The 24,965-nt window shown below is 47.3% G+C and overlaps 1 protein-coding gene across 2 annotated transcripts in view; it reads left to right on the forward strand.

The window, feature by feature from the left end:
* Positions 1–20,013, forward strand: part of ODAD3 (outer dynein arm docking complex subunit 3) — a 125,962-nt gene extending 105,949 nt beyond the window's left edge. For both annotated transcript variants that reach the window (XM_069604228.1, XM_069604229.1), the window contains 4 exons: positions 8,449–8,605; positions 9,888–10,043; positions 10,255–10,339; positions 13,794–20,013. In XM_069604228.1, coding sequence (XP_069460329.1) covers positions 8,449–8,605; positions 9,888–10,043; positions 10,255–10,339; positions 13,794–13,978 — 583 coding nt within the window. In that variant the 3' untranslated portion in view covers positions 13,979–20,013. The remainder of the gene's footprint in view (positions 1–8,448; positions 8,606–9,887; positions 10,044–10,254; positions 10,340–13,793) is intronic.
* Positions 20,014–24,965: the final 4,952 nt, after the last annotated feature.

A 24,965-nucleotide genomic window follows, 5' to 3' on the forward strand; every position in this document is an offset into this window, starting at 1 on the left:
GAGGGTATCCTTTATTTATTTATTTATTTTGTATAGCGCGAAACGTAAGCCCAGGGGCATGAAGGCGCTGAACAGAACCGAAAACAATCGACATAAAAAATGGAGGACTAGAGTGGGAGGCAGCATCGGCGGCTGCTGGGGTTGGCAGAATGGGATCCTTTTCAGTCCACGTTTGACGCTGGAGGATGATGCACACACTCTCCAATCAGGGGGGAGAGCATTCCAAAGTCTAGGGGCTGCGTGTGGGTAGGGCCCGAGTGCTACGCATGCAAGTTTGGTATGTGGTGTTGTTAGAAGGATGGTGTTATTGGAACGTAGTGTTCTGTGAGCTTGTAACCAAGAAATGCCGTTGGACAGGTACTTGGGCCCTTGCCCAAACAGACATCCATGTGTAATGTAGTGGACGCGAAACAGACTCCTGCGGCTCACTGGGAGCCAATGCAGGGCTCTTCTTTGCAGCCCTTCAACTATACGTACAGCATTATTTTGAATGACCTAGAGCCGGCAAGCTCTCCCTTAGTGATGTCCAGCAGGAGACTAGCACAATAGTGCAGCTTGGCCCCTATAACAGCTCAAGCAATAGTGGCACAAATGGTGTTATTCAGAAAGGGACGAAGCTGGGCCAGCCATTTCAGGTGGTGAGATTATAATTATAATTGGTTATTTATAATGTGCCCAATACCCAGAGGTTTCGAAGCGCGGGCCCAGGGATCGAACCTGTGTTGCTCCACGGCATCTTGTTTCCAAGGCGGGTGCATTGCCCCTGAGCTATCCTCCCGAGATGTGCTGGAGACCAAGCGGTTAACCTGTGCTTTCATGAAAAGATTCTGGTGCAGAGTTACTCCTATACATGTGTTTGCTACACATGTGTATCAGCTCATTTCGGGAAAGCGTCACATGTGTAACAGAGATGTCACGAGTGCAACCCAAACTACACATATGAACCCAAGGTCAACTTAATAGCCTGACCTTCAACTCAAGCCAAGAAAAATAAGTAGTGTTTTTTTGTAATGCTTTAAGACACCCCCGTTCATTTGTACCCCACTTAGTTTGTAAAAAAATATTGAGGGTGTATTTTTTCAGAGAGCATCATATGTGATGCTTGCGCCCTCCAAAGAATTTTGTTGATGATAGATGGAAAATCATAAACACATACTGGCCCAAAGCCTAACATGATTCTGAGCAAAAAAAACTTAGTCTGGTGAGAAAACCATGTAGAATCACCTTTTGACTTTTTAAATAATTTTTTTTATTGTGTTACAGTTCCAGAAGAACTTTTCACAAATATACATGTAGAAAATATAAAGCATATAAACATATTAATTTTAGCAACACTTAAAAAATGGATTGTTAGATACATAGAAAAAGAAAATGCAACCATAAAATACTATATACACTAAAAGGTCAGACATATTGCACAGCAGATTCAGATACAAAAGACTAGCCGTCGATATTTTCTAAACTCATAAGCAGTTTGACATCATCATCAAATTTCCCTAGGCGTTCTTTGACCACTTTCCATATCTGAGTGATGGCAATAGTCAGATAATTACTCCTGCCAGAGAGACAGCGCAACCAAAAGTTTTCACTCTCAATATCATCAAATTCCATGTCCAATTTGGCAAAATATTTATTATAGATAAAACTCATCGAATAGCAGCAGGTAAGGACATGTCTAATAGTTTCCACCGTATCATTCTTAGCACAAAGTCTGCAAATCCTTTGATCCTTCGGAAGGTCTCTCCACGATCCGCGAACCCCCAGGACATCAAGGCGGTTAAGTCTAATGTCCATGAAGATTCTACGATTTAGCTGTGATGGCATGAGAAGGAGGTATCTTTGAGGTTCTTTGAAGCTGATAGGCATCAATGCTAAGGTATGCAGAGATCACATACTAGAAACCTTCTCGTGACTAGATACCCAATCCCACTTTTCAATAACATCCTTTAGGGATTTTAACACCGCACCTTCTCCGTATTCCCATCTCGGTTTCCAGCAGATTTTTTCAAACATTTTCAAATTGAGACTTTTAAATTTGATAAGAGCCTCCATCTTACCCTCCTCCAAGCCTTCCTTTAGAATATAAAGAAGAGTACCAGGCCGTGCAAATTAAATTTTTTATGTACAATTTAGCCCTATTATGTTTAGTTTGATTAGCCATAGAGATGAGCCCTACTTCCAGATGAACTGCCTGAATAGGAGTATAGTTATTCAGACCCAGTAGTCTGCACCATATGATTCCTTCTGTGGTATCAGCCCAATCTGACCAGTCCGAAAATGAGGTCTCTAATGTATATAGAAACATAGCCACACATTTCTGTTTATAAATATTGATGATTCCCAAGAGGTTATATCCAGCTGTCTTTTTTGAGAGAGACATGACAACAGTAAGAGTGACCATAACGTTGGCTCTTTTATTCTGTTGAACCAGCTTATTAAGGGTCCCTCTATCCCCACAAAGCTCATAACCCAGATATTTATAGGAGTTGACTTTCCTGATTGCACCCAAGGAGCAAGGAATCGCCTGCTTATTGCAGCTATTTCGGCCCACAGCCATGAACTGTGTTTTGCCCAGATTGATAGTGAGCCCATTTGCCTCAGCATAGTCACAAACAGCAGTTGCGCTATTGCAAATGCCACTATAGGTGTTATCAAAGATAACAATATCATCGGCATAACATATCCAGCCAATTTTTTGAGAGCCTATTCTGGGGGGGAAGGCATTCATCGTGGCTTTAAATATACTGCCAAAGTCCGCCTTAAATAGATTATAAAGAGTATGTGCTAAGGTACAGCCCTGTCTAACCCCTTTTGCAATAGCAACTGGTTCAGACATAGAGCCTTCATTATCAATGCGAATCCTGGCCTTCCTGTCATCATATATCATTTTACAGACATATAGAAGATGAGATGACATACCAAGCAATTCAAGTTTAGACCATAGTCTTACCCTCTCAACAGAGTCAAAAGCTGAAGGAAAATCAACAAAAAGCATGTAAAGAGGTAACCTATTTTTGCCCTTAGCCTGCTCAATGAGTCTATTAACTATGAAGATATTGTCCCGTGTGGAACAACCTTTGCAGAAGCCAGTTTGATCCTGTGTGGAACAACCTTTGCGGAAGCCCGTTTGCACCTTTTCACACAAAACTCACCTTTTTTCACTTTTTCCTAAAAAGGTTGGTAAAAGCTTACTTTTCCTCTTCAGTACACAAGTAGGGTTTCAAAGGGCAGAACACAAAACAAGACACTATATACAACTTACGTTACTCCTAAGCAGTTTACGTTACTAAAATTAAGACACAAAAATATAAAATGAGTCCTTCAAATAATAAAAATATATACAAAGTCTATACAGTGTATTGTATTAAAAAAACGATTTAAAGACCTTACTTGCAAGGCAACCTAGCAAGGGTTGTCTCAAGGTGGCTGCTGGTCTCAACGTTCCTTTCTCTCTGTGCTCTCCTGTGGTGGCGCTACTGAAGCAGGTGACGTAGCAGCAGGCAGGGATGGAGGCCCCAAAGTCTTACTTGAGCTGGGCTGCTTGGCAAGATGCAGCCCAGCACTCACTTGCAGCTTGGGGGCCCCACCCACTACTCACTCCATCTGGGCCACGTCTGCCCAGTGTGGCCGAGGAAGTTCTGGTGGGCTAACTGACAGGCAGGAGGTGGCCCCTTGATTTAAATTGCAGCCCCAGAAGGGCTAAAAACACATTGGGCACTCCCCAACTACGGGGAGTGGCGTAAGACATTGGCCCGGGCCCAGCTGCAGTGGATATGCCACCTGAGGGGTGGCCAAGATGCTGATCAGGCACGCCCCTTTCTGTCAGGCACTCACCTTCCTTGAGGCTGAGGCCCGGGCTGCAGTGGTGTCACTTGTTCTGGCACTTCTTAACAATAATACCACCTTCCCTAGATTACCTAAATACCCCTGCTTCAAGCTTGGAGGTGACCTTTTGGCTACTGTGTTTAATTGAACCTCTCCTGACTTCTGAAGACCTTCTTCGATCGAGTTCACTTTTGTCTAAAGGTTCATTTGAATACTGTGAGATCCCAAAGGGTGGCCTACTTTCTAGTCCCTGGGGATCTCTCTCTTAGGTGGCCAGGGCACGGCCATCGCCTTTGGATCCACACCCTGGGGGTGGACCAGTGTTGGAGGAACACCTGGGTGGGGGGTCTTGGGTAGTGGGGGGTGAGGCAACCAATGGTGAGGCGTCCTATTCCCCCCTTTCCTGTACCCTGTACCCATGCTCCAAACAACCACACACCCACCACAAGAACCACCTGCAAACAACAAACAACCAAAACACTGGGCCTAACCCCCCCGGACACAACAAGCCAGTGCACACAATCAAAGCAGACTTAGAAAGTCAACACACACAGATGCCAGTTCCTTCTGGTTCTCCAAGCATCAACAGAAGAGCACAACCTCTATCCTATCCCTCTTCCCTCTCTAACCTGCCCAGCCCCCTTTCTTACAGAGCCACATGAGAGCCTGGAGATCATGTAAATGGTAATGGTGCGCGGTATAGGCAACATTACATAACATGCCTTAAAGGGGCAGCGCCATCAACGTTATTCTTCCAGTGCTATTCCCCTGCCTCAGGCCTTGGTCAAGGTGAGGGCCCAAGGTCTGAGGCATCCTGTCGTGTCAACCCCCTGTGTTCTCCCCAAGACCTGGCATCATGCTGCTGAGGGTGGAGCCTGCGCATCCACTACCCACAGGGACAGGCAGGGACCTTCGCCAGACTGTTCCTCTCTGCAGTCTGCCACTGGGATCCTTGTGCGTGAATCTGATTCTCGTCAAGCCCAGGAAAAAAGCCACTGGATAAAATGGGCAAGGTGCAGATGAGGCAGGAGGAACCTGCTTTGAGCCTCCTGGTTGTCTCATATGGAAGCACGTCATATTTATATTTGAACACACAAGGCATACAGCAAAGAAGTAGAGTAATCGGCACTTCTAGACAATATTTAGTGATAATATAACATAACATGAGGAAGGATGGAAAATCAGAAAGAAAATGTCCTCAAATTCCTCAGAACCATATCTTTAAAATTCATGTTTTTATTTATTGATTTGCCATTTATATAGCGCACATAACCCAGAGGCATCTAGGTGCTTTTTGCTTAAGAAAGTGGTTACAGTGGTTACTTACAGCGGTAGAAGGTTACAGTCATCACATGAATAGTTTTGCATGTGCAGGCTTAGCGAACAGAACAAAGGCAAAATTAAAGGCAGCAAGTTTCCTGTGAGGTCTTGTTGATGCAGATTTGCTCGCGGAAAGGGCCCAATCTCCGAACCGTAAAGCAAGGTGTTGCATTCAGAAGAGTAACGATTTCAGCAGCCCGCCTGATCAACCAGAATGAATGAGATGTCATCTATGTTCCAGAGGTAGGCGCCCCACCCTCACAATCACTCGCCCTTACTGGGCAGCCTAGGGGTACATCATTGGATGAGGGTGATTTGGGGGAGTGATGGTCTAAGAGGGTCAGAGTTTTCATACACCCGTAGGCCTATATCGCCACACATGCATGAATATGCGAATGCACGCATCAGCAACAACCTTTTTATTTTTTAACTAAGCAGGCCTATGTTTGTAAGTGCAGTTTGTAAGTGTTCATTGAGTGGGGCGTTATGCAGGGCTTCAGCGTGAGCCAGTCAGAGATGAGGGAGCTGAAGCTAGTCCGATGCATAGGCATGGTTCATGTGAGCGGTCACAAATGTGAGGCAGATAACTTGTTAGAGGTTTTTCATAGGATGCCATTTTATTAACTCAAAAGGCTTTGACAAACGCCGCACTATCCCTACCCTGACGAGTATTTCCCTGCCTATCAAAATAAACTAAAGGAAACACTCTAACAAAAGGAAACTGTCCTTCACACTTATATATATAACATGTTTAACAAGGTAATGTATGGCAATTAAAATATTTTTTAAAAAAACAGTTATGTTCAAAGCCTGATAACTGTTTCTCCTGGTAACTTGGGCGGGTTCCCCTTCTCCAGATTCAAACAGGATGTGCAATCAACAGTTCACAATTGGAAAGTTCCATCTTGCAACAAAGTTCAAATAAAGTTCTTCTTGCTCCAACGAGTCTCTCTCATGGACTTGGCCGACAGTTCTAAATATTCCACAAGTCTTTATCCCTCCACTTGAAGACAGAGAGTCCAACACAACTTCTTCTCAGAACACAAATATAGGTCCACAATTCATCTGTATCAACAACATTTCTCTTGTCAGGATGATTCTGCAACAGTTCACAAAATACTTTAGTGGCCTTGCCACTTCTTCTTCTTTACAGTATTTAACCACAACACAGTACTTCCATTACTTCTTCCTGGTCCACTCGCCTGCCAGGAAGGACTCCATGAAACTCCTAATTACTACAAGTACTTCCGTGGTAAAGTTTTACTTCAAACAACTTGGCAAACTCTCTTGACTTTCCACAACATCAGTTTTGACTACTTCTTCGGGGAAGACATGAAACACATTGGTGCTGTTTGGTCCACACTTGTGATTGCCACATGCAATGCAGGTTATGCTCCTCTCCGCCTGAATACTTCCTATCAGGAAGACAGCTCTCCTGCCACTCTTGTTTTCCCACTCTTAAATTAACAAAATGCTGATTTTCTCACACTTGCTCTTCTTTGGCTTGAACAATGCTTGTTTAGGCTACTTCCAACTATTCCTTCTTTACGATTTTGGCATTAGGGTTTATAAACAATTTGCCCTCTCTTGGCAATAACAGTTCTCATTATTCTGCAACTTTAGCTTCTTTGTATCAGTTTGGTATTAAAAATGATTAGACCGTACCAGCAGGCGATCACAGAGCGTTCCTGGGTCACACAACACTAGTGAACTCACTGCATAGGCGTCCGCTCACTACGCTGCCTTCCGGTCTTCCGCTTCGCCCGGCCCGGCAGAATGCTTCGTTATGCTTCCCGTGGCCCACACCGGTCAGGAAAGGAGGGCTCCTCGCTCCATGCGCACTCCGGTGCTCGCCTGCCACTGAAGCCCAATTTAGAATGGGGGGGAAGCTTTTCAATGTAATGCTTCCCGCTGCATGACTTCTGCATTCACAAACTTCTGGGGGAAAGCTTTCAAAAACAACGCTTCTTGCTGCGCAACCTCTGCAGGCGTGATCAGAACTGGCATCTGATCGACAAATGATGGTGGCTCTGGTGTCTCTGCTCTCCTTCAACTTCTGCTGCAACTGCAACTGCAAAGTGGAGTTACTGCAATCACTCCACCTCCCACTACTTTTCTGTATGGCCTGCACCTGAGGGGGCTTCTTATACTTCCCAGTCTCACTCACATGTGGGTCATGGTATCATTAGACTGCAACTTGCAATCCTGTGCCTCTGCATCCCTCTTCTTCGTCCCAGTCCTTTGGGCATTGTGGGACTTGAAGTCCTCAATGTTCAAATTACTCCTTTCTTTCTTTCTTTCTCAATTTTACAATAGGCCATTAAGATTGTAGAGTCTCTGAGAAAGTTATCAATGGGGTTTTCCCATTCCTCTGCCTTTCCCATGCCACATGAGAAGCGCCCCGGCCAGGGATTCTGGGGTAATCATCTCTGATTCGTCACAGTCACCAGAGGAATTCACTCCCAGCAGAAGGCAAAGAAGCTGTCTAGGGTCTGGTAGATAAACCGTTTTGCTGGGTGCTTCTTCTGAGAGTTCACAATATGTATGTGTTTCTGTATGGAATGTATAAAGAACACTTCTAGCTGGGAAGCAAGGGTGTGCTGTGCATAGAGGGTGCAAGGATTGCAGAGCGGCTGGAATGGATAGGTGAGCCAGGAATGAGGGGGAGAATCAGAGGGGGAGAAGTAGGGTTGAGGGGAGCCATCAGCCATTTGTGAAATGTTCTTTGAAGAGTAGACCACGTAAGGTGGAGATATAAGCTCCAGTAAAGCCTGGTGCGTTTGAATAGTGCCCAAAGCCCACTCCATACTCTAGCAAAGTATTGAAGGCGGCAATTCCAGCACAGCCACTTGCTCAATGGTTCCATGTCATTTCCACGAACTAAATTACTTTGTTGTAATTTACTTCACATTTTTACTTTGAATATTGTTTTTTAATGGGGGTCCCCCTAAATCCCCTTGCCCCTTCACGGCCACCCCTCCCCTGATCCCCTCATCACACCCATTTTACCTCCATGTCCCTGCCTCATCTATTGTTCAGAGCATGTGGCAAGTACAACTATATTTCTGTAGGGAACTTGCAGCAGAAATAAAATCTTGCTGCCAGTTTTAACAGAGGGTCCAAACAGTGTAAAGCCATGGCCTGGCCAATCACAAGAGGCCCTTCTTCCAGAGGAGACAATGATCGAAGGGTCTCTAGACCAGTATTTCCCGTGTCTGTTGCCTCGAAGAGGCCTGAATGTGCCAACCCTGCCATGATGCTGCCCCCTAACAGCACGACTTATCTGCTTCTTTCTCTCCCCAGTGGGCAACAGATCCTGGAGGGCATGGAAAGTCACCTGAAGGAGGAGGAAGCCCGACGTGAGAAGGCCAAGGAGAACCTGGAAAGAGTGACCCGGGTCTTATCATCCGCGAAGGCCGGAGTGGAGCACCTGGCCAACAAACTGCAGCACGTCAAGCTGGTACGTGAGCCAGAGATTCTTCTAAGAGACCCTATACTAGCTGGACCCATCATGCCTGAGATCCTCCTTAGGAATGCCATCTTCAGGAGAACCATCACCGCAGATGCCTTCTTCTGAAACTCACCATGGGAAGACTCACCTCACTAAACATTCTCCTCAGGGACTCAAACACAGCACAACCTAACATCCAAAGGTTAATCTTTAAAAACCCAAACCCTGGCATTCCATGCCCTCAGAGATACTCCTCAAAAACCCATACATAAGTTATCCCTCACCCAGACCATTGATATTGTATGGAAAACTAACACGTGGAGCTAGATTACCCTGAGTAACTCCGCTCTCGCTTTCTATGGCCGAGTTTTCAGTGATCACTTCACAGATATCCTTCAGGAACCCAACCTTAGAGGGATCCATCCACCAGAGATACGCTATCAAATCTATTTCAGAGGAGGATCTGTATGGTAACCACTCCACAAGGATCACTTACCCAAAGATACTCGCCAAACTCCAGAAGATCTAACACGCCAGAATTCCTCCACAAATACATTACTCTAGAGATTGGCTTCATTATGGAGACACTCATCAGAAATCCAGCCCTAGGGAGGTCCATCACACCAATATATCTTCAGAAACGTGAACTGCCACACACTCCCCCCTTTCACCAATGAGTCGCTGGATACTCATGGGGAACACCACATGTAAAGCCTGATTGCACAGCGTGCCATCTAGCACTGTGTGGTTTGCATGTTACTACCCATTCTCCCACCCACACACATCCTGGTTCCTGTAATCGGGTGTGAACCACACCCGATAGGCCATGTGGTTCTAGGTCACAGATTCTCCTGTATATAGACTCTCGATTCTGCTTCTTGGCCCTTGGACTAAAGTTCACGCCGTCTCAGCACCAGGGAATTCAGCTGTATCGTGGGGATAGCTCAGGGGCAACGCGCTCGACTTGAAATCAAGATGACACAGAGCAAGACAGGTTTGATCCCCGGGTCCGTGCTTGGAAACCTTTGGGTATTAAGCATGTTATAAATAACCAATCATAATTCCTAATCACAGCACATGAAAAGTAGTTCTCCAAATCCCAAACCTACAATACCCATCCTCTAAATGGTGCAACCTCTAAACCCGGCCCCAGCAGATCTTTCACCCTAGAGCTACTCTTCATAAAGCGAACCTCAGATGGACCTGTCACCCCACCCATGTACTTGTGTTTCCCACCCCTTCTGTAAACCCTTTATAAAGGAACTAATTCCCACTTTACATTCACTCCTAGCCCAAGAGCCGCGCTCCTGCCTTGGCCCTCTCTGTGGACTCGGAAGAGTATGTGTTAGACCTGCTCGCGGCCACCGAGGAGAAGCTGATGAGGCTCCTTGAAGAGCTGGAGGACAAAGACATTCATGAGCTGGTCAAGCAGATGGAGGAAGAAGAGGTGAGGCTATTGGGGAGGAAGGGAAAACAGGCACCCTACTCCTAGATTACAGCTGGGGGATAGACATTAATACAGTGGCAGATGGGGTTAGCCGGTAAAAACTGAGATGGTGATTGGTAGAGGAGGGAAACCTATGTATAAATAACTTTCCTCCCCGTTCTACAACCTTCACTGTGCATCGCTGTTGACTAAACTCTGTGCTCTCTTACAGTTCCACACCAGCATTGAAGGGAAGCTCCCAGACTTCAATATCCGGGTCAAGCTGCCCACAACCTCAAAGCAGGACATATTCGAAGGTAAGCTTGTCCAAGAGAAGCAGGCTCTGCAGCGCGCAGTAGGGCCTTGCTCCAGGTATGCTCGCTTACTTGCCACCATCATAGATTCCCAGTGGCAGCAAGAAGCAGTCTCTTACAGAGCCCAGGCTCGTCTGCTATCTTAGAAAGGTTTCCTCTCACTGGGAAAAGGTAGATATGCCATGTGGGAAATGGGTAAATCCCTGTGCACGGACACCTCTCTGACTGATGGGGCCCTTCACTTGGTACAGACACCTATAGCATCTGTCTACAGAGTGAGTGTCTCCCAGTAATGTACAGACATGCACCATCTGACAAAAGGTGCCACTCGCTGAGCACAACCCATGCCCACTCTGTTTCCTTTGCCACCGACAAGTATTCATCACCTGATAGGTCCCCGTGGTGGGGGCGGGGGAGACCGGGAGGTCTCGAGTGCCTGCATTTGGTTTTTGTTTTCAATGCGGGTAAGTCATTTGAACCTTTAACTTTATCTCTGTGTGCTTTGGATCTCCTGACTCAGGAAGCAGCTCACTCGCTCGCTGTCACCTCAGCCAGCATTGCTCTTACCATCCTTCATTCCAAAATGATTAATGGGATTTCGCTGGAATTAAGAAATTGTTCTCCTCGTATTCAAGCTTAGACCCCCATCTTCTGTCATATAAAGTGCACTTATTCCTGTGCACAAAGCAGCTGAGGCTACAATTGGTAGGTGGACAGTCTCTTGTATTCCAAAAGATCACATAATCTGAGATTCCTCAATGCATTCTGTCCTGGATGGCTTCAATAACTCCCAGACTCCGAATGATGGTTCAAGGGTTTTTGTTTTCCAATTGTTCAAATGTAGGTTTTTTTATTATGGTCAGGGTGCGGGATGCGTACACTAGAATCGAATAAAATAGAAATGTATTTATACCGCGCATCTCTGACCCTAAGGCTTAAGAGCGCCGACATACAAACAATTACAAAATACATAAGTAACTAAAGAAAATGGAAGGTCTATAGTTGTCAGGGTCCGGCTTGACTGAATTCCACAGGAGCTGATGCTGGCCCCACAGACCCTCACCAGGAGTTCACCTCTCAACCCTTAAATAAAAGCTGAGCTGAAAACCCCAAGAAAGGGAAAGGGGAATTTGGAGAAAATAACAACGGAGACACAGCTGCCCTTCAACCGTCTGGTAGGCTCTGGTATCTGTGATAAACAAATACACCAGGTTACTAATATAATAAGAAAACTTCTTTTCTAACTTATGCTAAATAAACTCTAAACTCTTTACCTCTTAAACCTCAGTAAAAGACTTTGAGGTTAATATTCTTTGTGGAATATCTTGTAAATATATCTTGTATTGTGCAAATAGTTCAAGCCAACCTAGTCTCTTTAGAATCCTAAAGTGATGGCCTTTGCAACATCTTTTTAGAATTAGATATTCTTCTTACTTCAAAGTTCTTCTGATCTTATGTAGTTTTTAATGCTTATATAAATTGCAGTCTTTCTCTGAAAACATTGAGTTCTATTTGCATAGATTACTTTAAATTATATTCTTTAACTTCCTGGAATACTGCTTTCTTTCTGCGTGTGAATTGTTTTCCTTATTTACACATTTACACAAAGAACGTATAGTTTCTTCCTTTACTAGCGTGTGCGATAAACACGTGAAATCAGAAGACGTGAAGAATTGTCCTTGCATGTAAAATACACACGCGATTATTTTACAAACCCGCGCGCGTAAAAAAATACGTAAACGCGATAAAAAATAACACGCGCTGATAAAAATGGACTTGCGCTCTATCGCAACCCAACACGCGCTTTCTCTTGAGACGTATTTCGCGTAAAAAATATACACGCGTTAAAGTTAACTTGCGCAATTCTTTAGGGCACGCGCTCTATCGCAAAACCACACGCGCTTTCTCAGGAAACGACTTTCACGTGAAAAAAAATGTACACGCGCTAAAATTCACACGCACAATTCTTTTTGGCACGCGCTCTATCGCAACCACACGCGCTTTCTCAGGAAACGACTTTCACGTGAAAAATGTACACGCGCTAAAATTCACACGCGCAATTCTTTTTGGCACGCGCTCTATCGCAAACCACACGCGCTTTCTCAGGAAACGTCTTTCACGTAAAAAATGTACACGCACTTTAAAAAGAACACGCAAACGACAACTTGCGAGCTCGCGCACACATTAAACAGTCTTGAAGAACATTACACGCAGTTAATCAACTTTAAAATCCTACGCACAATCTTCAAGCTTGTTTTCCTTATAATAACTTTAACTGTAATGTCTCTTTTCTCAAATGAACTTGAAACTTTTTTACTCTTTAAGTTTTCTTATAAAAGAAAATGAAAGTTCACTGTGACAATCTCAAAATCTTTAAAAGAACGATCCCACCTGATGACTTCTTGTTCAAATTGGATCAGCAAACGATATTCTTACTTCTTTGGTAGATTTTCTGAGCTCTGGAAAGGCCTTACTTAAGGAGCTTAACTAATACACAACCAGCCACTGAATTTCTCTGGATGAAAGGCAGTTTAGAATCTTGCTCATCTCCCAAGAATCAAACCCATTGTCCTCTCCGCCAATCAGGCAACCAAACATATCATTGTTTCTTTAACCAATCAGATTAAGTTTCTTTCACTCCATCTTGACTTGGGCTAGCACAATGTTAATTCTATGAACAAACTCTTCCTGTTACTAAACCAGCCAGTTCTGAAAGCACAACTAACCCAGCCAGCTCTAAAGGCACAATGTTAATCTAGTTACTCTTCCTGTTATGAAACTAGTACTAGTCAGTCCTGACAATAGTACAAAAACAATTGACAAAATAGCCTCATAAGAAGACAGCAACGCACTATGTTATACAGCAATATCCTTAACGGGTAAACAGATCAGTTCAGAACAATTCTTAATTTGGAGGCAGAATTAGTGTCCAAATGTTTCATCCTATTCAAAAACAGAGGAAGAGAGCTATGGCCGCACCCAACAACAATGCAGTCAGTGTTATCAGTGGAGCACCAGTCGTTTAGCTGTGTCCTTCGGAGGACCTTCAGATCCTGCGTTCTGATCCAGTTGGGCCCCACTCTTGGGTTGAGCCGAGAGAACATGGTTGTTCTTCAGTGATTACCTGGATTCATATTCCCTGGGCTTAGCAACATGTGTAATGATAGAGCTTCTGTGGTCCAGGGCAAAGCTCCTTATGCTTAGAGACTTCCCTCCCTGCACCCTCACCCAGGCGTCCCTACATGCCAGATTTTCCAGCTATCTACTATTGTTACAGGTAAGTAACTGCTCCTTAAGACTATGCACCTATCTGCGTGATCTCTTCCAGATGTGCCCATCTGTACAGCGTCATCTGAATGCTCTTTTTGTTGTGCACAGATGCCTGTGCCTCTTTTCCACAATGCTTTACACTCTGTCCCCCTCATACCTATTTACACTTCTTTTCTTCACTTAACAGATGATGACGACAGCGGGGACGAAGAAGGGGACGTGGTGTCCCGGGCTGCCCTTAAGCGCCAGTCCCAACAGATCATTGAGTCAAAGACCAAGCGCAGGACCCGCCCAAGAAGAAGAAGGGGAAGCAGGTCCATGGTTCCTGCCCACCAATCGCCCACTCTGGCCCAGAAGAAGGGGCCCAAATAGAAGCCTAGCTGAACCCCATCCTTCTCCTGAACGTCTAGCTGCATCTAGACTCGTGACCTTCCCGTTGAGATTCAGATGCATCCATTACTCCAGTCGGCCTGGAATCATCCAGCAACAGTAATCAACCTATCCTGGCTCTAACGGCACTGCTGTATCAGGAACCCATCCTGTTCCTTGAGGACTACTCAACACTCCCTAGGGCCCCATAAACTCTTGGTCCAGCCATCACCCAATCCTTTCTCCCACCCCCAAGACCCAGCTTATCCTTGACCTCATTTTGCTCTTCAAACCTCAGCTGTACCTATAGGCCTTTCTTGACTCTGGAGAAGCAGCTGCATCTAGAACCCCACCCTGATTAGGCAGAGTTCTTCCCTTCTCTATAGAAGCGATCCTGCTCCATTTGCACTGGTTCCCCTCCCTCTGCTCCTTGCTTTGTTCAGCTCTGGCTCCAGCACCATGATGCCATCCACACCAGTTTAAAGAACACATGGACGACAGAAGCAAGAATGTGAGGCCATCCTTTGGCCCCTTATGCCCTCCCCAGGGGTCAACGATTATCTCTATTCCGTATGCATGTTTCAAAAATGCCATACAGAAGAAGAGCCACACCCCATAGACAATCAGGATACAGACATTGCATGCTCGCTCTGACACCCAATGGCCTCTTTCTCTGACTTTGACACCGGAGAGGCCAAGGATCCTATGTGATGGGCTCTGGGTTCCACCTGTGTCATGTGGGGTCCCTCCTGTTCAGAAGCTCGATGATGAGTGACCATGGAGTGTAGACACTGCTTCTGGCTGCCATATCCTTGCACTGTGGATTGAGTTGTGTATGTGCAAATGCGTGTCGTATGTGCAACATTTAGTGGATTTATACACACACACACTTCACCTTTGCTTAAGGGCTGAATGGTTTGAGGCCATCACATCACATTACAATAGTCTCATTTGGCACCTTTCACAAGTACTAATATCCTCAGTGAAAGTTAGAAAAAAACAAAAAGCAACTTTACGATATGCCCACAATAGCTTCCCCGACTTTGGCTTTTTCATGGAAAGAAGGGATGAACAGGAGGCCCGTTTTGCACCCTATGACACGGATATGCTTATAAGAGGGAGGGCTACACTGTTGATGTTTAGCTTCTTTGGAGGGCTAAAGGTTGTACCAGTCTGATCTTCACTGATGTGGGAGGTCCTTGCTTGACAGATCTGGCTGATCCAAGGCTGTACCAATAGGGCAGCATTGGAGCTGGTCCATACGCTGTTTTTTGGAAGCTCTGAAATCAGTTGCCCTTTCCTTTCGCCAGTATGCCACAACATCCATAGCTCACAGACTCCTAAGGCCTGTAAGCAAATGATCTCACAGATCCCGAAGCCCTTGGTATGAAAGCAAAGGTTACTTACCCGTAACACTATTTCTTCATCATTATTGAATCTGTCATAGAGGGCGCAAATAGAATTCAAAGACGTGCATAAAAACCTGGGAGGAGTTTATGAATATCAGAAACATATTTGAAGAAGATCCAAAGAGCCGCCTGTCTCACTTGTGCCCAAGACTGATCCTCCATCTTGGAAAGAATGATCTCGTGCATCCTGGGGTCCCTTCAGTGGTACGTTTGGGATGTGCCTTCTGCGAGTAATACCGCTTTGGCCCTTTAGAGCTCCGAAGCCTTGGCCTCTTTACTCACAGTCAGTTCCTTCCAGCTCAGTCCTGCTTCTTCTGCACTGGGGAATGACCATGCACTTCCCTCTGCAGACCTGCTTTTCAGCAGATGCTTCTAGCGCTATTTTATAGTTGACCAATTCTTAGGATTTCTACTTATAAAGGACTCTTTTGCAGCTGTTTCTCTCTCGTGCTTCTGAAAACAGACTTTAAAAGGCTCGTTTTGTTGTCATTTTTCTGCTTCTGGGCCACACAAGGGAGTAAGATCTAGAAAGTGCCTTCAAACAAGACATTTAGGGGGAGCCCACGCCAAAGACAGTTCAAACAAAGTCTTTGACGTGGGCTCTTCACAAATGTTTGAGTCAGAAATAGATGACATGGGTACGTTCTATACTTATGGATGTCCTACTTAAACTTGTCTCACGCTACGCAGGGCTTTCTCTGAGTTAGTCCATACGTGGCAGACATGTAATCCGATGTACCCCAAGAGTCTGAAGGCTGAGCACGGTTTGTCATTGTATGGCAGGCATATGATACACCCTGTCAAAGTGGGCTTCCCTTCATTATACTGCCTTCAGGAAATGCTCTGGTGGTCTTTTGGTACTGCCGGGAGCCCCTTCTTCAGCAGGCCTTGCCCAAGAGGTTGCCTAATCGTCAGCGGCTCAGCCAGCACTCGCTGGCGCGCACACCCACCAGCTACTCTTTCTGCATCCTCTCCCCCTCTACTACAGTCCTTCTTGGAATGCTCAGGCACAGCACTGGCCTGATGCTGAGCGAATCATTCCAATTCTCTTTCATCCATGGTGCCACACTTACTGCGATTATTCGCTACCGCAGGAAAGTGGCAGCATGCAGATGGAGTTTACTCCGCAGGCATTGTCTCTGCAGCGTGTTGGCGGAAGCATGGGTGAAAGTGAGGGTGATTCACTCACAGAGGAGGCCTCTGACCAGGAGACTGTACATTCTGAGCCCCCTTTCAGTGAGGGACTAAAGACCAACGGGGGTCACCCAAAAAGCAAAAGCTTGAATCCATCTCACAGAAAGTGCAAGCAAGTGCCTGTGCAACAGCAATCTTTGCCAATCCCAACTCTTTAACCTTCCCGGTGGCGCTGGAGGTTCATGTCGCTGTAATGTCATCCCCCACAGGCGACGCAAAGTCGCAGGAATATCCTCAAGAGTCCCTGGGCCAGGAGGTGCAACTCTGCTTCCTGGCAGAGCCTGCTCTGGCACAACGGTCTATTTGGATCATATGAGAGCTTACTCGCCCTACTCCTTCTTAGAGGTTGCGGTTGCTGTCTCCTACTGCTTCCCTGCCAGAATGACTCCTTCTGGGTCTCACAAGAACTTCCTTCCTCCTTATCAGATTAGCCGTCTGGTCTATTCAGGGTACTTCCCTGTGCAGTTTGCATGCCGTGTGACTCAGAAACCACTGTGATTGCCCCTACTAGTGCTGACAACTGCTTCTCCTTAGGCACTTCAGTACATCCTCCAGCCAGCCCCCCCCCCCCACCCTGTGGCAGGTGCTCTTGGCCTACATCTTTGCTTCTCCTTGGGTACTTGAGTATATCCTCCAGCCAGCCCCCCCACACCCTGTGGGAGGTGCTCTTGGCCTACATCTTTGCTTCTCCTTGGGCACTTGAGTATATCCTCCAGCCAGTCCCCCCCCCACACCCTGTGGCAGGTGCTCTTGGCCTACATCTTTTAGATCTTTATGAAGAATCCTGTCCAGGAGGTTACAAAGATTAATTCTCCTCTTCCAGTTCCTCCTCCTCTGGCTCTGGGTCAATATCCACCAATGGTTGCTCTGCTAGCGCTCTCTTTCCTGGGCAATGTCAATTTCTCTGGCGCGTCTCCCACCGGCCTCTCACTTTCAACCAGTGAATCGGATCATTGGGCCTCCCATGCTCCACCCGGCCCAGACATGGGTCCAGATCCCAACGGCAGCTTGAAATGGCCATTCGGGAGGGTCCCTGAAGAAGAGCAGGAATTTCCATCAGCTGTGGAAACACACCATGATTTACTTTTCTCTCAGGCCGGTCTAGCCAAGAGTGGTGTCTGCCACGCAGAAACAGTCTGAGGTCCTGTTTAGTTAGTGATTGTTTATTCCACAAGAAAGCAAGCCCTTTGAACAGAGATTATTTACAATAGGAGAACATAGGTAAGTAGAGCAGTCCCATTGCAGTGTGTCTCAAATGAGGAAGAATAATAATTGGGCAGGACTTCAACCTGGTACTCGTGGAAGTTAAAGATAGGACTATAACAAAGGGACAATACAGCCTAACAACATAGGCATACGTGCACTGGAGGATGTGGTCAAGATGCCTTGGTGTTATGTTCATGGTTGACCATAAATACAGGGTCCCCATTGATAACTCCTGTTCACTTTCCCATCTTTGCAGGTAATTGGCAGCCGGGGTGGGGGGGAGCAACCAATCAGCTTGCTCGGATTGCGGGCTGAATCCTGTGATCCAAGCCTGCGTTCCAAGTGTAACAACAGAGCCCTTCCTTGATCAACTGGAAGAACTCTGGCTTGAGATTTGAACTTGTCGTGTAGATGACGAGTTCTTTTTGTCAATGTACCTATCAGAGGAATCAAATGAACTCCCTGAACGGTCAATTGACCAAAAGATGAGTGGACGCCACCAGAACCAGCCAGCCTGCAAAGGAACAACAAATTAGTAATAGTAGGAGACGGAGAGTTAGCAAATATCCGATACTTAAGAATATAGTATCTGAATGAAAACTTGAACTGCAGAATGTGGCTATTCCAATGAATAGATAAATGGCGTCTAAATTCCAACAGAAATGAATTGAATAAATGACCAGAGCAAGGAAACAGAATTCTACTGGAATGTAAATAATGGAACTGTCTTACCACATGTGAGTTGTTGTAGACTACATGGATACATGATTGTCCAGAAAGAAATGATGTAGGAGCTTGAAGCAATGATGTCCATGAAATAATGAAGTGGGAACTTGAAGCAATGATCCACCTACCCACTGCCGGCACGAGGACACCTAAAACAACAATCCAACAAGGAAGTTCGGGTCCACCTAAAACCGACGGCGTGCGGACGGCTAGAACATTGAGCGTCTCTAGTTCAAAAAGAAAACAACTGAGGAATTACAAGTCCAAAACACACCGTGAAGAATTCCAGGTGAAAAAATCCGTAGGGCAATGTAGCAGTAGAAGCGATATGCAAGCAGGTCCTTTAAACAGTTTGGTGGGTCATTAATGATGCGGTTGAGAACCAAACAGAGGAAGCCGTGATCCAAAAAATAGTCCGTAAAACGTTCCAAGAGTCGTAGCAAAACCAGCAACCAAGGCAGACAGGGGAACCAGAAGCAGGAATTCCAAAAAACAAGCCGGGTCGTAAATGCCAAGATTCATACAAAATACGTAGCCAAAGAAACAAATTCAGAAGCAAAGTGAAGCTGAAAGGCGGGGCCTAAATACGCATATGCACGTCACGTGACCATAACAGTGATCACTGTGCAAAGTCACGTGACTCCAGAAACACAGAGCATCCGCGTTTTCAAGGTAATCCCCAGCGCTTCCTAAAAGAGCAGCCACTTTCTAAATGATTGAATGTATGTGTACTCGGCCTTTGCTTTCCCGAAACGTCAGGAGATATATAGCACGGGGAGGGGAGAGGAATAGAGGTAGGTGTTTGCGTAGGAATAGAGGTAGGGGCTGCTTCTCCTGCCACGCCATCTTCCCCCTCAACATCACTTCCCCTTCAATTTCCCATCCATCCCCACCCTCACATGATGCCTTCAGCAGCGCTCTGTGTTCATGCTGGCCGCCATGAAAATGGAAGAGGCACTATGCTTGGAGTCCCGTCTACCAGTTCTGTGGCAACCATCTTGTATCAGTTATTTTATATGAATGAACGGGTCGCTGCGAGGCATCCCGTTCATTCATACAAAAGACATGTCTATCAGCACCCCAGGTTAGTGGATTGACAACCCAGGGTGCTAATCTCAATATTCACCCATTCCTGAGTCTATCAACTCATTCCCCGGGCCGTTACCACCGGTTCTAGCACATGGACGGGTGAGTATTGCTTAAGTCTTGCCTGGTGTCAGCATTCCTCCTGTGTGAGGTCCCACACTGTGATTCAGCCCGGCAGTTTGAAGAGCACAGGTCTAGAATAGGTCTCCTTGGCTCTTCAGATCGCAATGTGGACCTCTTTAGGGTGACCAAAAAGAACGTACGCCATTGAGATTGGGCACAGGATGCTGGGGGGTGCCGATGACTCTGCCTAGCTACTCCTTGGAAATTGCCTTGGCTGGACAAGTCAGACATTCAAAATATGAATCACCATCATGAAGATTGATTGCATTGTTTTTCAATAAAGATGAGAAAGTCCTCCAGGCGCTTTCTTGCTCTAAGACTAAATTCGTATCAGAGTTCCATATCACCATGCCCGCTGGCCTCTCTACTTTCTGTTCAGTCTGTTTTGTCCAATGCAGAAAGGACTCTCCATAATTTCATTTGAGGAAGAATCTTAAATGTAGTGCCTACCTATTCTTGGGAGAGTCTTTGCCATGTATGGTGACCCTTCCGCAGGGAAGGAGGAATCGCACATTCTGTAGCCAATGGGTACTTTGCCGAGTTCTGAGGGCTAAGTTAAGTGCATTCCACCACCTGAAGACATGTATGTGGTCAGGCACTAGGGAGTGCCAGGGACCTTTCAATGACACCAACATGGATGTAATCTGCGAAACTGCCTCATGGGCAACACTGCATAGCTTTTGTAAACATCATGCTCCTAATTGGATTCCCAGTTTGGAGTAGACTTTATCTGTTGTTCATACTGCCCCACCGCAGCAGGGAAGGAAGAGTGGTATCTTCCCTTTTGTATGAAGGAAGGGGGCTGGGATGGAAGAGTAAGCACAGTTTGCTAACCACTGTCACTTGTACTCCTACTCCATAATCCTCTGTTCCTCATGCTGTTCACCCACTCCCCCTATGCACATAGACCTTTGAAATCGATGGAGACTAAAGGCATTCTTGAAGCCAATGTGTGTGTTGGGGGTAGGCCTATGCTTCTTCCTGATCTTCTTGCATTTAAAATGGCTAACCCAGTTTGTGCAAATGTGCTCCGGGCCACTCCCATAGTGGGCGGGAGGTCATTTATTTTATTTATTCGTTTGGATTTGTACCGAGCTTGGTGTCGTCATATTGCAGCCTCGTAGCGCAAGAGGGTGCAAAGACCATGGCGATGGACTTTCAAGAACGGCCTTAAATCGCAACGTTGCTATTGGGACATACAGTATCCCCAATAGGTCATCGGATGGAGGTGACCAAGAATCTCAAGAAGTGATGTTGCACAAGACTTGGGTGTGCCACCAGCTGGGAGCAGAGGCTACTTGTTAATACAGTAGGAGCAGTGGGTGTTACCAGGGGAAGGTTTTGTTACTGGATGCTGTGTGGAAGACTATTTACACCAGTGCAGAGATTAAGGCCAATCAGACTCTGCATGCAGATTTGTCAAGGTGTCCCAAGGGTGAGCCCTGGACATGCAGAGTTGTACCAGCAAATGTTTTAGTATCTGTGAATGGTGAGTAGGTTCAGGGCAGCCGACCTCCAGCGTCTGGAGGGTTGGTTTGCTGCAGGAGCCTGAATGTTCATGTCAGTAGATTTCAAGTGTCTGGATGGTTGGTTTGGATGGAGGAGCCTGGAGGATCAGGTCAGCCGATCTCAAGAGTCTGGAGGGTTGGTTTGGCTGGAGGATCAGGTCAGCCGATCTCAAGAGTCTGGAGGGTTGGTTTGGCTGGAGGAGCCTGAGGTTTTTGGTCTTCCGACCTCCAGTATCTGAAGGATTGCTTTGAGTGGAGGAGCCTGGACATTCAGCTTAGCTGATCTCAAGCATCTAGAGGGTTGGTTTGGCTGGAGGAGCCTGGGGTTTTTGGTCTGCCGACCTCCAGTGTCTAGAGGGTTGCTTTGACTGGAGGAGCTTGATTGTTCAGGTCAGCCGATCTCCAGCATCTGGAGAGTTGGTTTGGCTGGAGAAGACTGGAGTTTCAGGTCAGCTGATCTTCAGCCTCTTTAGAGTTGGTTTGGCTGGAAGAGCATGGATGTTCAGGTCAGCCAACCTCCAGCGCCTGGAGGGTTGTTTTACCTTGGGGAGCCTAGAGTTTCAGGTCAGCTGATCTCAAGCATCTGGAGGGATGGTTTAGCTGGAGGAGACTGAGGGTTCAGGTCAGCCGATCTAAAGCATCTAGAGGGTTGGTTTGGCTGAAGTAGCCTGAAAGTTCAGTTCAGCCGATCTCAAGCCTATGGAGGGTTGGTTTGGCTGGAGGACCCTGGAGTTTTTGGGCTGCCATCCTCCAGCGTCTGGAGGGTTGCCTTGACTGGAGGCACCTGGAGTGTTGGGTCTGAGGACCTCCAGCATCTGGAGGGTTGCTTTGACTGGAGGAGCCTGGGTGTTCAGGTCAACCATTCTCAAGCATCTAGAGGGTTGCTTTGGCTGGAGGACCTTGATGTTTTTGGTCTGCTGATCTCCAGCATCTGGAGGGTTGCTTTGACTGGAGGGGCCTGGATGTTCAGGTCAACCAACCTCCCAACGTTTGGAGGGTTGGTTTGGTTTGAGGAGTCTGGAATTTCAGGTTAGCCGATCTCAAGAATCTGGGGGCTTGGTTTTGGCTGGAGGAGTCTGGAGGGTTGCTTTGACTGGAGGCACCTGGACGTTCAGGTCAGCCAATCTCCAGCATCTGGAGAGTTAGTTTGGCTTGAGGAGCCTGGAGGTTCAGGTCACCCGATCTCCAGTGTCTGGAGATTTGATTTGCCTTGAGGAGCCTGGAGTTTCGGGTCACCCGATTTCCAGGTCTGCAGAGTTGGTTTGGCTGGAGTAACCTGGAGTTTCAGGTCAGCTGATCTCAATTGTCTGGGGGGCTGGTTTTGGCTAGTGGAGCCTGGAGTTTCAGGTCAGCCGATCTTAAGCATCTGGAGGGTTGGTTTGGCTGGAGGAGCCTGAAGGTTCAGGTCAGCCGATCTAAAGCGTCTAGAGGGTTTGGCTGAAGTAGCCTGGAAGTTCAAGTCAGCCAACCTCAAGCGTCTGGAGGGTTGGTTTGGCTGGAGGAGCCTGGAGATTTTGGTCTGCCGACCTCCAGCATCTGGAGGGTTGGTTTGGCCGGAGTAGCCTGGAGTTTTAGGTCAGCTAATCTCCAGTGTCTGGAGGGTTGGTTTGGCTGGAGGAGCCTGGATGTTCAGGTCAACCAACTTCCAACATTTGGAGGGTTGATTTGGTTTGAGGAGTCTAGAGTTTGAGTTCAGCCGATCTCAAGAATCTGGAGGCTTGGTTTGACTGGAGGAGTCTGGAGGGGTGGTTTGGCTGGAGGAGCCTGGAGGGGTGGTTTAGCTTGAAGAGCCTGGAGGTTCATGTCAGCGGATCTCCAGCATCTGGAGGGTTGATTTGGCTCGAGGAGCATCAAGGTGCAGGTCAGCCAATCTCTGACCTATAGATGGTTGGTTTGGCTGGAGTAGCCTTGAGGTTCAGGTCAGTTGATCTCAAGAGCCTGGAGGGTTGGTTTGGCTGGAGTAGCCTTGAGGTTCAGGTCAGTTGATCTCAAGAGCCTGGAGGGTTGGTTTTGGCTGGAGGAGCCTGGAGTTTTTGGTCTGCCAACCTCTAGCGTCTGGAGGGTTGCTTTGACTGGAGGAGCCTGGACGTTCAGGTCAGCCGATTTCCAGAATCTGGAGAGTAGGTTTGGCTGGCAGAGCCTGGACATTCATGTGACCCGACCTACAGCGCCTGAAGGGCTGGTTTGTCTTGAGCCTGGAGTTTCAGGTCAGCTGACCTCCAGCGTCTGGAGGTTTAGTTTGGCTGAAGGAACCTGGAAGTTCAGGTCAGCTAACCTCCAGCGTCCGGAGGGTTGGTTTGGCTGGGGGAGCCTGGAGGTTCAGGACAGTCGATCTCAAGCGTCTGAAGGGTTGGTTTGGCTGGGGAGCCTGGAGGTTCAGGTCAGCGGATCTCAAGCGTCTGAAGGGTTGGTTTGGCTGGGGAAACCCGGAGGTTCAGGTCAGCGGATCTCGAGCATCTGAAGGGTTGGTTTGGCTGGGGGAGCCTGGAGGTTCAGGACAGCCGATCTCAAGCGTCTGGAGGGTTGATTTGGCTAGGGGCGCCAGGAGGTTCAGGTCAGCTGATCTCAAGTTTCGGAGGGTTGGTTTGGCTGGCTGTGCATGGAGGTTCTGGTCAGCCGATTTCAAGCGTCTGGAGGGTTGGTTTGGCTGATGGAGCCAGGAGGTTCAGGTCAGCCGATCTGAAGTTTCGGAGGATTGGTTTGGCTGGCTGTGCCTGGAGGTTCCGGTCAGCCGATTTCAAGCGTCTGGAGGGTTGGTTTGGCTGATGGAGCCAGGAGGTTCAGGTCAGCCGATCTCAAGTTTCAGAGGGTTGGATTGGCTGGGGGAGCCAGGAGGTTAAGGTCAGCTGACCTCCAGCGTCTGGAGGGTTGGATTGGCTGGCTGTGCCTTGAGGTTCCGGTCAGCCGAAGCCAAGCGTCTGGAGGGTTGGTTTGGATGGGGGAGCCAGGAGGTTCAGGTCAGCTGACCTCCAGCGTCTGGAGGGTTGGATTGGCTGGCTGTACCTGGGTGTTCAGGTCATCCAACCTCCAGCATCTGGAGGGTTGGTTTTCCTTGAGGAGCCTGGAGTTTCAGGTCAGCTGATCTACAGCATCTGGAGGGTTGGTTTGGCTGGAGGAGCCTGAAGGTTCAGGTCAGCCGACCTCCATCTTTTGCAGATTTGGTTTGGCTGGTCATTTAGGCCAGCTGACCTCCAGCGTCTGGAGGGTTGGTTTGGCTGGCTGTACCTGGATATTCAGGTCAGCCAACCTCCAGCGTCTGGAGGGTTGGTTTTCCTTGAGGAGCCTGGAGTTTCAGGTCAGGCAATCTCAAGCATCTGGAAGGTTGGTTTGGCTGGAGGAGCCTGAAGGTTCAGGTCAGCCGATCTAAAGCGTCTAGAGGGTTTGGCTGGAGTAGCCTGGAAGTTCAAGTCAGCCAATCTCAAGCGTCTGGAGGGTTGGTTTGGCTGGAGGAGCCTGGTGTTTTTGGTCTGCGGACCTCCAGCATCTGGAGGGTTGGTTTGGCTGGAGGAGTCTGGAGTTTCAGGTCAGCTAATCTCCAGTGTCTGGAGGGTTGGTTTGGCTGGAGGAGCCTGGATGTTCAGGTCAACCAACCGCCAATGTTTGGAGGGTTGATTTGGTTTGAGGAGTCTAGAGTTTGAGTTCAGCTGATCTCAAGAATCTGGAGGCTTGGTTTGACTGGAGGAGTCTGGAGGGATGGTTTGGCTGGAGGAGCCTGGAGGGGTGGTTTAGCTTGAGGAG

This window comes from Ambystoma mexicanum, chromosome 3q (assembly GCF_040938575.1).
Source record: "Ambystoma mexicanum isolate Mex_15411 chromosome 3q, UKY_AmexF1_1, whole genome shotgun sequence".
In the NCBI taxonomy this organism is placed as follows: domain Eukaryota; kingdom Metazoa; phylum Chordata; class Amphibia; order Caudata; family Ambystomatidae; genus Ambystoma; species Ambystoma mexicanum.